This window comes from Carcharhinus amblyrhynchos, chromosome 8 (assembly GCF_965287045.1).
Source record: "Carcharhinus amblyrhynchos chromosome 8, sCarAmb.v2.hapA, whole genome shotgun sequence".
Classification (NCBI taxonomy): Eukaryota; Metazoa; Chordata; class Chondrichthyes; order Carcharhiniformes; family Carcharhinidae; genus Carcharhinus; species Carcharhinus amblyrhynchos.
This window is the reverse complement of record NC_137331.1, coordinates 71995447-72010846: the sequence shown is the minus strand read 5'-3', so window position 1 is coordinate 72010846 and position 15400 is coordinate 71995447. Positions and strand designations below refer to the sequence as shown.

The following is a 15400-nucleotide window of genomic DNA, read 5'->3' as shown; positions in this document are numbered from 1 at the left end:
TCTCTGTCTCCAAGCTGAAGAAACAATTGTTTACTCATGCAGCAGAATGGAATGCATACAAACATATGAAATAGGTGCAGAAGTAGACCATTCAGCCCCTTGAGCCTGCTCCGTATATAATAAGATCCTAGCTGATTTGTTTGTGTTTTAAATTCCACATTCCAGTCTAATCCTGATGACCTTTGATTCGCTTGCCTAACAAGAATTTACCTACATTGTAAAAATAGGCAGAGAGTTCCAAATAACACAAAAGAGGAAAGAAATCCTCCTCTAGGAGGATTTTGTGCTCAAATTTGCTGCGGGTGTAAATGGCATCAGGAAACTAGATTCTGACATCAGATTTTTCTTTGAGTGGCTGAAGATCTGGTTGAAAACTATGCATCTGGAGAGATACTTGGCAATTTACCGTTAGAGCCTGACACTGTACACATTATGGCAAAATCGCACCCATCATCTCTCTCTGTCTTCACCCCCCCGGCTTTGGACTTGTGCATGAGAGAACATGATATTTGTTGATACAATTGCTACAGTTCATGTGGAAAGAGAATATTGGCACATAATATGAACTGAAGGCACCTTTCTGTGCTGCAGCAATTTATCTTATTGTTAAATACAAAGAAAAGCTTGTGACATGCAACAATTACATTTTCGTTGAAAAATTAATAATTTAACCAGGTATCATGGTTACTTCTAACTTTTTTCATAATGGTTTAATCTTGAGGACCAAATGCTGGAACTCAGCAACTTTAGGCAGATGATCAAATGAACTGTGATCAAAATTGCCAAACCGTCTCCTTGCCAACCAAATGTTAAATACACTACATTTTGTGTTAGCAAATGCACTTCAATAGAGAGCTGCAGCGATGATGTGTAGTAGAAAAGGTTGTATATTTACTTGTCCTTTTAGGTAAAAGTGATTATGTTCTTATGTTTGTGAAGCAGGAGAAATAAGGAGCAAAGAATAAATTTTTTCAAACAACACAATGTAAAAGCTTTTTTGTAGAAACTGTAGTATTATTTTAATATCTTGATACTTTACCTATCCATGTTACCTTTCCCATCCTTATTCTCAGAAATCCCCTGCAAAGAAGCTAACTAATGCACTTAGCAAGTCCTTAAGCTGTGCTTCCAATCGTGAACCTTTGCACCCAGTGTTCCCTGACCAGCCTGAAAAACCACTAAACCTGGCCCACATTGTGTAAGTATATGTTGACCTGAAAGGCTTTAAGAATGATTTTTTAATGTCCTGTTGTGTGGTTTAGATTCTCTCAACAGTTTAATGGATGACACAATGTAGCACAGATATATTCTTGATGATGTTAACAATATTGCACCTGTGTTTCTTATTAGCTTTAGAAATCTATGATGGAAATGTCTGGTCAAGCATTAAAACCTCCACCCCCTCTCCATTCCTGAAACCGCATTTCAATGGCCTTTTCTTGCTGTAGTAACAACGGCAAAGCTGCCAACATTCACTGTGATTGCTCCACTTCAACAACCAACTTTTTGAGTCCATGCATGTTGATTAGCAAGGAAAATCAGAAGTTATTCTCACTGATTTTATGCTTCTCCAAAGGGTGTATTATTGCTAGGTGCAATCAATAAATAAACCTAAATTGATGAGAATATCCACTTTTGCACTATTCATAGCGCTGAAGGAACCATTGAAAAAGTTACATCTTATTGAATGAGGTGTGACTCAGGATTCAAACAATGCGCTAACTTCAAAATTACTGCTAAACATCTTCAAAGCTAATTTTTATGGACTGTCAAATTTGTCCATTACGATAATTGTTACACGTTTTACAAATTTGTATATCTTTGTTTTGACTTCTGCCTAATCCATTTATATTTATTTATTTTGCTGTCTGAAAACTTAAATTGCGTTAAGGACGTTGTGTGCTTTTAACTTCTTGAATTCTATGAATACTTCAATATTATCGGCTGCTTACCTGTTTGCTTAAAACATTGCTGCTGCTCACCTGGGGGTCCCCTTGGTCACAAATTTAAAATGACATTGATAAAGGGCCGAATTGTGCCACAGGGATCATGATATTCTCGTGGGCAGCTTACTTTGTGGTCACTAGTGAGTGAGAACTGTGGCATCTTTGCTGAGCAAAAAATCAGGCTCATCGTTCCAATGTTGAGGTGTTTTATATTTTACACTTTATTGACTCTTCTCAAGCCATTTGAAAATATTCTTTAACACATCAAATTTATACTTGTCATGGCAACTTGAGGAGTTTTAAATTAAATAGCTTCCTTTTGACATGGAAGGAAATTAAAGACTTGTATTTATATAGTACCATTCACACCCTCAGGATGTCCTAGAGCACTTGCAGCCAGTAACGTCATTTTGAAGTGTATTTACTGTTGTAAAGTAGAAAACAAAACAGCCATCTTACCCATGGCAAGTTCCCACAGACTTCAATGTAATAATGATCAGATTTATTTTTAGTGATGTTGATTAATATTGGCCAAGATATAGGTGGTATCTCCCCTCCTCTTATTCATCATGGTGCTGTGAGATCCTTCACATTTTGGATTAATGGTCTATCAATAATACCACTGGGCCATAGTTATCCATTGCATCTTGCACTGGCGCAATGGATAAAGCATCGGACTACAGAGTAAAAGGTTCCAGCTTCAACTTCTGGCCGGCTTGGTGTGAGACTTTTGCTTCTACAAATAGGTAAAGGGCAAAAAAGTAACTAGGGAGAGAGCAGGGCCTATTAAGTATCAACAAGGTCGTCTGTGTGCAGATCCACAAGAGATGGCTGAGATCCTAAGTGAATATTTCTCACTAATTCACATGGATGTTAGGAAACTTGGGGAAATAAATAGTAATGTCTTGAGGAGTGTATACATTAGAAGGAGGTGTTTTCAAGCGCATCAAGATAGATAAATCCCCCGGACCTGATGAAGTGTATCCCAGGATGTTGTGGGAGGCTAGGGAGGAAATTATGAGTCACTTAGCAGAGATATTTGAAGCATTGACAACCACAGGTAAGATGCCTGAAAATTGGAGGGTGGCAAATGTTGTGCCTTTGTTTAAGAAGAGCCGCAGGGAAAAGCCTGGGAACTACAGGCTGATGAGCCTTGTTAGAAGGTATTCTGAGAGACAGGATCTACAGGCATTTAGAGAGGCAAAGACTGATTTAGGGACAGTTAGCATGGCTTTGTGAATGGAAAATCATGTCTCACAAATTTGATTGAGGTTTTGAAGGGGTAACCAAGAAGGTAGATGAGGGCAGTGCAGTGGCCATTGTCTACATGGATGTTAGCAAGGCCTTTGACAAGGTACTGCATGGTAGGTTGTTGCAAAAGGTTAAGATTCATGGAATTCAGGGTCAAGTAGCCAATACAAAATTAGCTTGTTGACAGAAGGTAGAGGATGATTGTAGAGGGTTGTTTTTCAAAGTGGAGGCCTGTGACCAGAAGTGTGCCTCAGGGATCAGTGCTGAGTCCACTATATTTTGTCATTTATATTAATGATTTGGATGAGAATTTAGGAGGCATGGTTAGTAAGTTTGTAGATGACACCAAGATTGCTGCAGCGAAGAAGTCAAGTAGGTTATCTAGGATTGCAATGCGATCTTGATCAATTGGGCCAGTGGGCTGATGAATGGCAAATGAAGTTTAATTTAAATGAATGTAAGGTCATTCATTTTGGTAGATTGAGCCAGGGCAGAACTTACTCAGTTGATGGTAGGGCATTTGGGAGAGCTATAGAACAAAAATCCAGGAGCACAGGATCATAGCTCTTTGAAAGTAGATTTATGGGTGGACAGAGTGGTGAAGAAAGTATTTAGCATGTTTGGTTTCATTGGTTAGAACATTGAATACAGGAGTTGGGACGTCTTGAAGTTGTACAAGCTATTGGTAAGGTGACACTTGGAAGACTTTACAGTTCTGGCCACCCTATTATAGGAAGAATTTTACTAAACTAGAAAGTGTGCAAAAAAAGTTTACTAGGATGCTACTGAGTGTCGATGGTTTGAGTTGTAAGGATAGATTAGACATTTTTCCCTGGAGTGTAGGAGGGTAGAGGTCTATAAAATAATGAAGGGGATAGACAAGGTAGATAGTTAACATCTTTTCCCAAAGTTAGGGCCGACTAAAACTAGAGGGCATAGATTTAAAGTGAGAAGGGAGAGATGCAAAAGGGTTCAGAGAGGCAATTTTTTCACACAGAGGGCAGTGAGTGTCTGGAACGAGCTGCCAGAGATAGTAGTAGAAGTGGGTCCAATTTTGTCTTGTAAAAATCTTTTAGATAGTTACATGGGAAAGATTGATATAGAGGGATGTGGGCCAAACATGGGTAATTGGGACCATCTTAATAGTAAAAACTGGGCAGCATGGACAAGTTGGGCCAAAGGACCTGTTTCCATGCTGTAAACCTCTGACTGTATCGCATTCAGTCAAGGGTGCTAACCGAGTCTCAGTTTAATGCCTCATCTTGAAGGGGAGCACCTCTGACAATGCCATGCTCCCTCAGTACTATCCTGACATCTAGAATTTTGCACTTGAATCTTTGAAAAGGGATTTTTAACCCATAACCTTCTGACTTGGAGGCAACAGGGCTACCAATTGAACTGCAGTTGATGGAACCAGACAGGAGAAAGTTTATAAATAATTTGTCAGAACGGTAGTTTAAATTTTAAAATAATGTAAAGGCATGGACGATGACCAATAAAGTCCAACAAGTTTATTTGGTAGCATCACCTTTCAGAGCACTGCTCCCTCATTAGGTGAGTGAAGGATTGGGTTCACAAACATATATTGGCATGGACTCAATTTACAAGATAATGGTTGGAATGTGAATCTGAACAGATAATCAGGTCATTACAGGTAGATAATGCAAGTGGAGAGAGGGTTAAGCACTGATTAAAGAGGTGTAAATTATCTCAAGTCAGGACAGTTGGTAAGATTTTGCAAGCCCAGGCAAGTTGTGGCAGTTACAGATAGTGTGACATAAACCCAAGATCCCAGTTGAGGCCGCCCTCGTGTGCAGAACTTGGCTATCAGTTTTTATGCCGCGATTCTGTGTTGTTATGTGTCATGAAAGCCGCCTTGGAGAATGTTTACCCGATGATCAGAGGCTGAATGTCCTTGACTGCTGAGGTGTTACCTGACAGGAAGGGGACACTGTTGTCTGGTATTGTCGTTTAGTTCCAATGCACCACAACGAAAAATTGCACCAACCTCCTCAGAAGACAAACATGGGACACGGTGGACGGAGTACCCTTCATCGTCCGGTATTTCCCCAGAATGGAGAAGCTATGACTTCTTCTCCAAAGCCTTCGACGTGTCATCAACGAAGACAAACATCTCACCAAAGCCATCCCTTACTAGTTGCCTCCAACCAATTGCTCAACCTCAAACAAACCATTGTTCGCAGCAAACTACTCAGCCTTCAGGAGAACAGTGACCATGACACCACACAACCCTGCCACAGCAACCTCTGCAAGACATGCTGAATCATCGACACAATACCATCATCTCGTGAGAACACCATCCACCAAGTACATGGTACATGCTTTTGTGACTCGGCCAATGTTGCCGAACTGATATGCTACAGGAAAGGATGTCCTGAGGCATGGCACATTTTCGGGACCATGCATATGCTACGACAAAAGGTGAACGGACACCACATGACAGTCACCAGGCTGGAGTGTTCCTTTCCTGTCAGGGAACAGTTCAACAATCAAGGGCATTCAGCCTCCGATCTTCAGCTAAGCATTCTCCAAGGCGTCCTTCACGACATAACACAGAATTGCTGAGCAGAAACTGATAGCCAAGTTCCGCTCACGTGAGGACGGCCTCAACCGGGATCTTGGGTTCATGTCACATCATCTGTAACCCCAAGACTTGCCTGGGCTTGCAAAATCTTACTAATTGTCCTGACTTGAGACAATTTACAACACTTTAACTGTGCATAACCCTCTCTCCACTTACATTGTCTGTACTTGTAAAGACCTAATTACCTGTTAAGACTCACATTCTAACCATTATCTTGTAAACTGAATCTGTGTCTATGTATGTCCTGTTTGTGAACCCAACCCTTCACTCATCTGATGAAGGAGCAGCGCTCCAAAAGCTTGTGCTACCAAATAAACCTGCTGGATTTTAACTTGGTGTGAGACTTCTTACTGTGCCTATCCCAGTCCAATGCTGGCATTTCTACATCATGATGACCAATAAAGATCGTCTATGAATTATTGAGTTTAAAAAAACGTGTAATGTCATAATTATTACTGAAGAACCTCTCTGGCTCTGAAAATTAACTTGACAAATGTGGAGTTTAATTCCCTCAAGAAAATTAATGTTCAGATTTTAAAAATATATTTTTTCTCTTTTCTAATCCCTGCTCTGCCACCTGGAAGGATCCTTCAGTCTTATTGACCGAACTGTTTCTTTGCCATTTGTCCTGTTTACAGACTCCATTGTTGCCACGCAGAAGGCAAAAATTCAAACAGATACTGGAAGAGTAGAAATCTCCATTGACAAGCTCGCAACCAAGTGGGCAACTGTACACGAGGTGAATGGTGAAAACCATTCCTTCATTGCTCACAGCAAAATCCAGACCAATCATTTTCAGAACAAAGTATGAGAGCGTGTTCAGATTCAGGCCTGAAATTCCAAGGTGTTTGATGAGGTTAGCCTATAGCCTAAGTTTTACATTTGATTGTTGGCATGGTTAAGCATAAGGTGTTTCACTCCAAGTATGATTCAGATGACCCACTAGTTGCATTTATCAAAAGTTCATTTAAAAACAGTTAAAGTATTATAAAAAGATTTAGCATAGCTTTACAAATTACAAGAATTAAACATAACACAGTATAATTCCTAATAGCTAACGATCTCTGCTGCTCCAAATTAAACACCATCCCACAGTCATACACTCAGACCTGGCACAGAAATAAGTATGCTCACGTGATACTGGATTTTCAGCCTTTTAGCACCTGTTGTGAATTGATCCTTTGAATTTTAGAGCAATTTACTGAGGCTTCCTAGTCCTGGAACTTTCAGCAAGCTTCTGGCGAGAGAGACAAAGACACACTGCCTTCTCCCACCAGCTTCTAGCAGCAACTGAATCGAAATTAAAAACTTGGAGTGCGCTATATAAAAAAAAACTGTCCCCAGAAATATCACCTGATCTGTCAATCATCCTCAATTGAGCTCCATTCAGCAATTCCCAGAAGACCATTAAACCCCAGAACACTGCATTAGTCCAGATTAAAATCATCATGATATCAGTTACACTGCTTCAGTAGCAGTTAGAGACATCGGCTGCAAACAACATGGTGCTGACAAAATCTGCAAAGGAGCATGAGCAAAATACATTTCTTAAAGGCACAGTACTGTCGCAGGCGAAATGGATAAGATATTTTAATATTTTAGTTAACCATTAAATCTATTACACTATGCAATTTAATTCAGAACTGCAATACTGGACACTCATCCTTGCTCCAATCCAGTACCTATGAAGAGAATTTGTTCTCAAACATATATTGAATGTGTAAATGAATGGTAAATCTACGGTTATTTATTATGTTTTCTTCCAATGTGTTTACCTTTGTTGCTGCACAGAAATGACTATGGGTAAGTATTATTTTTAATATGTATTCAAGTACTCTCTAGCATGATTAAAGAATGCAAACTACAATAACCAACAGTAGTGTAGAGTAACTAGATAATTAATCACTAATGAGACTAAGTTGGATGTAATGGTCAGGAATTTGTTGAGGTGATAGTGGCCCTACCTGTGGGCAGAAAAGTAAGGGATGATCCTGCTGAGCCATTTCTGGGAACTGCCACTGGATCTTATGCCCATCAAGAAGCTAATGAACTGCTGTTCGGGCCCCCATCCTTTTGAGGGATGAGATCCCCTTTCCAAGAGTTGCCGACCAATCAGAGGCCCAGCAACACTAATCCCAGCAGTCACACTGAGAGCAATGGCTACTGCTGGGACTGAGCCCAGATTGGAGAAACAGCATGGATGCTATCTTTATAAAACGGTAAGTGGGGTCAGGATCATTGAAGCCATTTAGGCAGGACCCAGCGGTGGTTTATGAACATCAGCAGTAATGCTGTAGAGATTGAACTGGAGGGCCATCTGCCATCTTCCCAACCATTGGCAAAACTACATGGCAGTGGGAATGGATTAGGCACCTCACACTCTTCTCATTCCAATCCTCCCACACAATTTTTCAGCTTCCCCTACCTTCTACACCTTGAAGACCTGTAAACTCCCGACCAATGTAACTTATTGGTTGTCTATTGAATCGTTCACAGGCAGGACAGTTGCTGGGGTAAGTCACTTACATAATCTATAATTTATAGTTTTTAAAAAAACAAAACTACAGGTTTCAAAAGAATTGTAGTCTTTGCATAAAATGTTCAGTTTATTTTGATGCACAGTCCAAAACCTCATTGAAATATCTTCAATGCTGTTATTCTGAAAGAAAATTTAACGATAACAACATCTTTAATTGTTGGCCAACCATAATTACTCAGAACTAAAAGGATTCTGTGGTCCCAATCTGATCGATTTTTAATTTCCTGTTTGAATTTCCTCATTTGAAACAAAATGTATGATGTAAAACTTGTGCTGATGTCCTTTTGAGAAGGGAATTTTCCATCCTTATCTGGTCTGGTCTACATCTGGCTTCAGATCCACAGCAATATGGTTGACTCTTACCTGCCCCCTCATGGATAATTACGGATAGGCAATAAATGCTGGCCCAGCCCATGTCCCATAATTTAAAAAAAAAATTCAGTACCAGATAATTGTTCTTAGTTTTTTTTGTATCTGACACCCATTTCAAAAAGTTGTTGAATTCACAAATATTAAAGCACAGAAAGAGATCATCTTGTCCATTGTGCCTCTGCTGGTTCTTTTGATTATCTGATGAATTCCACTCTTTCCCAAAGGTCTTGTAATTTATCCAGGTCTTTTTGGAATGTTATCATTGATTCTACTTTCACCACCCTTTTAGGCATCACGTTCCAAATCACTGTTGTCAACTTCCTTAAATCTGTTCCCTTTAATTACAAACACTTGGGCCACTAGAAATGTGTTTTTCTCATTTCCTGTATGAAACTGTTCTATGATTTTGGACACTGCTATCAAATCTCCTAAAGCTTTGCTGTTCTAAACAGAACAATCCAACTTCTCCAGTCTTTCCATAACTGAAGTCTTTCCATAACTGAAGTTCCTCTGATAGATCTCTTTTGCATCCTCCCCAAGATCCTGACATCTTAAAATTAGGTGCCTCAGATTGAACATAATACTCTCACTGAGATCTAAGTAGTGTTTTTATTAAAGACTTAAAATAACTTTCAGGCTTTCCCTTCTTGCTTTTGCTGAGGACCCTATATGTTTCTTTTTGGCAGCTCAACATATCCTGCCAATTTCAAAGCCTTGTGTACAATCTCCATTTTTGCATCTCTTTAAAATTGTACTATTTAGTTCTTACTGCCTCCTCATTCTTCCTTCCAAAATATATCATCTCACACTTGTCTGTGTTAAATTTCATCTGCTGTGTGTCTGCTCAGTTTACCAGTCTGACCATTTCATCTTGAAGTTTACTATCTTCCTCATTGTTTACTGCATTTTCAAGTTTTCTTTCATCAGCAGACTTTGAAATTATACATTGAACATCCAAGTCCAGGTCATTATATATCAAAATGGACAGTGGTTCTAATACCAATCTCAGGGGAGCACACTGCTATATACCTCAATATGAGAAACAATTACTTCTTACTTTCTGTACCTTAGTCAATGTCTGACCATGATGCCACTGCATGTTTTTGTCCCATGGGCTTCATTCTATACTAACAGGTCTTTAGGTGGCACTTCCAAGTTTCCATCAAGTTAGTCAAACGCAATTTGCCTTTAATACATGCAAATGCATTGATGGCTCAAAACACCAACTCATTTTGTCCTGGATTATTCTAAGTTGCCCTACCACCAATTTTCAGCTAACTGCCATACTAGAGCTGGGTTTATCATCTCCCGTCTTTAAAACAGGTGCAACGTTAGCCACAGCTGAGGTACCAGAGGGCGGAGAGTAGCTAACATTGTTCCTCTATTTAAGGAGGGCAGAAGAGACAATTGGGAAATACAGATGTGAGCCTCGTATCAGTGATGGGGAAATTATTAGAAAAGGTTCTTAGGGACAGGATATACTAACGTGGAAAAGAATAGGCTTGTTAGCAATGGGCACGTAGTTTTGTGAAGGGGAGGTTGTGTCTCACAAACTTGATTGAATTACTTGAGGAAGTGACAACAGTGGATGTTGTATACATGGGCTTTAGTAAAACCTTTGGTAAGGTTCCTCATAGCAGGCTAGTATAGAAGGTGAAGACGTATGGGGTCCGAGGTGAGCTGGTAAGGTGGATACAAAACTGGCTTGGGTGTAGAAAGAGACAGTAGCAGTGGAAGGATACTTTTCTAACTGGAGGTCTGTGACAAGTGGTGTTCCACAAGGATCAATGCTGGGGCCTCTTTTGTATTATATATAAATCATTTGAAGGAAAATATAGGTGGTCAGATGAGTAAATTTGCAGATGATACAAAAATTGGAGGAGTAACGGATAGTGAGGAGGATTGTCAGAGAATACAACAAGATATAAATTAGCTGGAGACCTGGGACAAAAGATGGCAGATGGAATTTTACCCAGACAAATGTGAGGTGATGCAATTTGGAAGGTATGCCGAGAAGGAAAATATACAGTAAGTGGTAGAGGTATTAGTATGCAGAGGGTACTGGGCGTGCAGATCCACAGTTCCCTGAAGGTGGCAATTCAGGCAGACAAGGTGGTCAAGAAGGCATGTGGCATGTTGGCCTCCATTGGTTGGGGTATTGATTTTCCAATTCCTATACTCATGTTGCAGCTGTATAAGACTTTGATTAGGCTGCATTTGGAGTTTTGTGTACAATTCTGGTTACCACATTACCTGAAAGATGTTGACGCATTGGAAACGGTGCAGAAGAGATTTACCAGGATGTTGCCTGGTTTGGAGGATATGGACTATGAAGAAAGACTGAACACACTTGGATTGTTGCAGTGGAGCGTCAGAGGATGAGGGGGAACCTGATAGAAGTTGATAGACAGGCTTGGATAGGGTGGATACTCAGAGTCATTTTCCCAGGGTCAAAGGGTCAATTACTCAGAGGCATAGGTCGAAATCAAGAGGGGGAATGTTTAGAAGAGACGTAAGGGGCAAGTTTTTCACATGCAAGGTAATGAATGCCTGGAACGTGCTGCTAGGGGAGGTAGTGGAAGGAGATTCTATAACATCTGGATAGATATGTGAATAGGCAGATAATAGAGGGATGTGGACCATGTGAGGTTAAAATAGATTAGAGAGACGTCTATGTCGGCACAGATTTAGTGGGCTGAAGGGCCTGTTCCTGTGCTGCCCTGTTCTTTGTTCATTATTATTGCAATTCTCCAGACTGCTGGTACTAGCTCCATATCAAAGGAGGAAAATTGCGGCCAGAACCTCTAATATCCACTCTGTCTTCCTTCGGCAAAATAGGAGCATTCCATTCAAACAGGTAACCTTTTTTCTTTGAGGGCTGCTACCTCTATCAATGTTTTCCTGTCACTATCACCACTTTACTTGTATCTTTGCAGCATTCATTCTTGAGCGAAGACGAATGTAAATTACTCATTTATTTCCTCAGTCACATCTTGGATCTCCACAGAAAGTCTCCTTTTTGTCAATACCTGATCCCACTTTTTCTCTGATTTCCCTTTTGCTAATAATTTTTTATGAAGTCTTTTGGTTTCCAATGCTTTCCCTTTGCTCCTCTTATTCCAATGTTTAGCTGCTACTTTCTACATTCAATATCCTGGCTTTGTATTGTATTATTAACCTTACAAACCACCATTAAAAAAGAGTGATTAAGAAAACAGTTCTGGGTGAAGCATCAGCAGGCAATGAGCCAGGTAGCTGCCATTGGGCAGATCACACATGAATTAATCTCCTGAATACCTTTCAATTGGAATGTTCAGCCTCCAACCCTCCCCTCCTTTGAGCCAGAACTCATTACGTCATGGTCCCAGGTGCTGATTTGTGACTGCAGCTCATCAACTTTATCTACCACACTCTGTGCATTTAAGGAATGTGCACTTCAAACCAATTTTAGATTGAGCTGTATTTTCCCCTGTCTAATCATTCTGTTTCTGAACCCTGCTTCACTCTCGTGCTATTTGTCTCGCTTGGTCCTCTATGCACCATGTTTCTTCTCTCTAATGTTTCACCTTGTAGCCACCTCCCTTTATTTCTACCTTGCTGCATCGTTTGTTGACCTAGAAGTTCCCATGTACCTAACTTCCCTTCATGTTGTTTTTCCCTTTATATTAGAAAATGACCCAGAAGGAAACGACACAGAAGGAAAAATGGAGATTAATCAAGGAAAGGGATTTTAGAAGAAGTAAAGGTTAGAATTGAAGAGAGAGATGTGAAGGCAGGGAATTATGGATTGTAGATCTACATATTCAGCATATGCTTGAAGTGCTTCTTCACGCCTCCTCTGGCTCACCTGTCCTGAGTGAGCTGGGAGAAGAAGACCTGCTTTGGAAACAGGGTATCTGATAGCCAGTAGTTCTTTCAAGACGTTGGAATCTTTTTTGGAATTTTGCAGGCCCCAAACTTTATTACTTCTGCCTTTAGTGTGTTTCTACCACCAGAATTGATCCCTTTGGATCCAATTGGAAGAGATGAGGCAGACTATGTTTAGGGCAGCTTTCTCAGTAAGGGGTGAACAAAACGGATTCTAAAGATGGCTGTTTAGTCACAGTTACAACTGTTGAAAGGCACCCTACTTCATCCAAGTGCTAGACAACTACCTTGTTACTATCCATGCTAAAAGCTTCCAGACAACACAATCCATCTGCCATCACCATTTGCTGGTTGCCAAAGGGAGGTGTACTCAGAAAGGAAGAAGCCTGCAGGTGCCACCTTTTAGCATGGAGAAACCATTGTGCACTAGCTTCTATACATGGCTTAACAGTACAAAACTTTGATCCAATGGCAAGGAAACCAGGATGATTTGAGGATTGGTTCTGTGGAAGCTTTCACCTGCTAGAACAGCTATTGAGATATTTAGCACCTACTTTCTACCTTCTTCCGCTGCTTCTGCCATTGAGGACTTATTTGCCAGAGCCCCATACGTGGAGAGATTTAACATAAGTATGAGACTTTTCAGTTTTTGAACCAACAGCAAATACAGCCATTTCCTTTTCCTGAATTTTTGTAATAAGCCAATAATTGAATTACTTCCATTGTTCATTTGCACCACATCAACACCATTCTCTTCATCCATCTGCTTGATTATTCTTTCAGAAATTAAATTTGCCCAGGTGTACTCTGATCTGGCTGTCATTCTTGTAGCATATATGGAGAGGATGAAGAACGTTTCATAGAGATCCTTCTGAGCAGCCTCTACTTGCACTTGCAATGTGCAGTAGAATGAGAAACATGGGGGAGAAATTCTGTGCATATTTTTCTGCCAGTAAAGAGGATGAGATGAAACAACAGTTGAAGATTGCCACAAAGTGTGAGCTGGCGGACACTTGTCCTATACCTACTTTCCACTACAGTCTCCCATCAGAGATGTTTGTTTAGGGTTTGCTTACTTTGTTACAGGCAGGAGGTGAGGAGCCCTATTTCTTGATGGGCCACCTTCTCCTATACCCAAAGGAGAAGTGAAAAGCTTCAATTGTCAAGGTGATCTGCAGTGATAGTTCTTTTAAATCAAGCTTGTGTATTCTCAACATCAAAACCATGATGATTGCTGCTGCGGGCATTTAATTCCAGAAGCAATATGTGATTTTCCACCTGGTCAGTTGCCAATGTTTGCATCATTCGAGTAACATCCAGCGTGAAAATACACTTGGAATCAGTGCACTGAGGGTCAGACTATGCTCACATTTCCCCAGTTTTGGTCCTGATATTTGATCAGAAATTGAGACCATTGAATCAATTGTGTGCATGAAATCCTGATCCATTATCTGCCTACCCACTAGATGGGGCCTTTCACCGTGAAAAAGAATTATAGTTTTGTGATGTTTGTATTTTCTGCTAACCTTTCCACAGAGTGATGTGAACGTCATAAAATTGTAGGCCATAATCTTCATGATAATGTACAGAGTGTTCTCTCAGATGAGAAAACCAGTGCAATGCATGCAGGCTGCTTTTCTCAGTGTATTGAACAGCTCTGTGCAATTTCAAAAGTGAATTGAAATTCACATGGTCAGCTGGAGGGACAGGGTCGAAGAAAGCCAGCAACGTCAGGAATCCAGAGATCCGGGATACCTGCTCATGGATACGGAAAGCTCCCCCCCAGATAGGGGCAACCTTCCCCCATGGACATCAAGACCCCTCCTGCAGAAGGGCAACCTCCTTCTCCATGGATAAAGGGAACCCCTGCAGTGGAACTCCCCTGTGAGTTGCTGGTAGTGCCACCAGTGGTGCATCCAGTGTCAGGGGGCACTGCCAGAATGCTAGGGACAGTGCCCGGGAATGCCCCTCAGCAACCCTTCACCTGTGTGCCACCAGCACCGTCTTCTCAACTGGTTTTCATTTTTTGCAAACAAATTGTGATTTTCAACGTCACGTCGGCTGCGTGGGTAGTTAGGAATGAGGGCAGAAGTAGCGGTATCAAACGTGCTGATGTAATGTTAATTTCACACCCTCCCTGGGTATGAACCTGATAATGTCACTGGTCAGTGCCGGGGAAGATCTCAGTCTGATCCCATTTTTGGCGCCTCGTGAAATTTAGTGACCATTACGGCATTTGCGCCCACAGTCAACAGGGCTGTTAGACCCATAACATTCAATCTGTGCCAGGAAGGAAAGAATAATGGAAACGATTAAAGAAGGGAAATAAAAATGATGTCCGTAAGCATGTGCAATAACTATCACATGGTGGAGTTCCAATATTTGTAATAAGCTGCCAATTTGGATGTACATTAGTCTTTTATTTTGTAGACTCAAAAGATACAATGAGTAATACCTTATTTTTTACTGACAATGCTACTTTGGTGGAAATGTATTATTGTAAGTTTGTTATTTGAAACTTAACTTTTCAGAAGGTAATCAAAGGTATTGTTCATCAAAATTAGGCCTCGTGTTTGTAAGAAGCATCCAGGAGGGCTGCTTGAAACAATATGTAGATAGTCTAACCAGGGAAGGGGCCATACAGAACCTGTTATTGGGGAATGAGTCCAGCCAGGTGGTTGATTTGTCTGTAGGGGAGCAGTTCGGGAACACTTCAGTAAGCTTTAAGGTGGATAAAGATAAATGTCCTCACGTTAAGGTGCAAAGTTAGGGAAAGGTTAATTACAACAATATTAGGCAGGAGCTGAAGAATGTAGATTG

The 15400-nt window shown here is 40.7% G+C and overlaps 1 protein-coding gene across 12 annotated transcripts in view; it reads left to right on the top strand.

The window, feature by feature from the left end:
• Nucleotides 1-15400, top strand: part of dtna (dystrobrevin, alpha) — a 195408-nt gene that overhangs the window by 102337 nt on the left and 77671 nt on the right. For all 12 annotated transcript variants that reach the window (XM_080194256.1, XM_080194255.1, XM_080194253.1 and 9 more), the window contains exon 9: nucleotides 1074-1198. In XM_080194256.1, the coding sequence (XP_080050382.1) occupies nucleotides 1074-1198 (125 nt within the window). The remainder of the gene's footprint in view (nucleotides 1-1073; nucleotides 1199-15400) is intronic.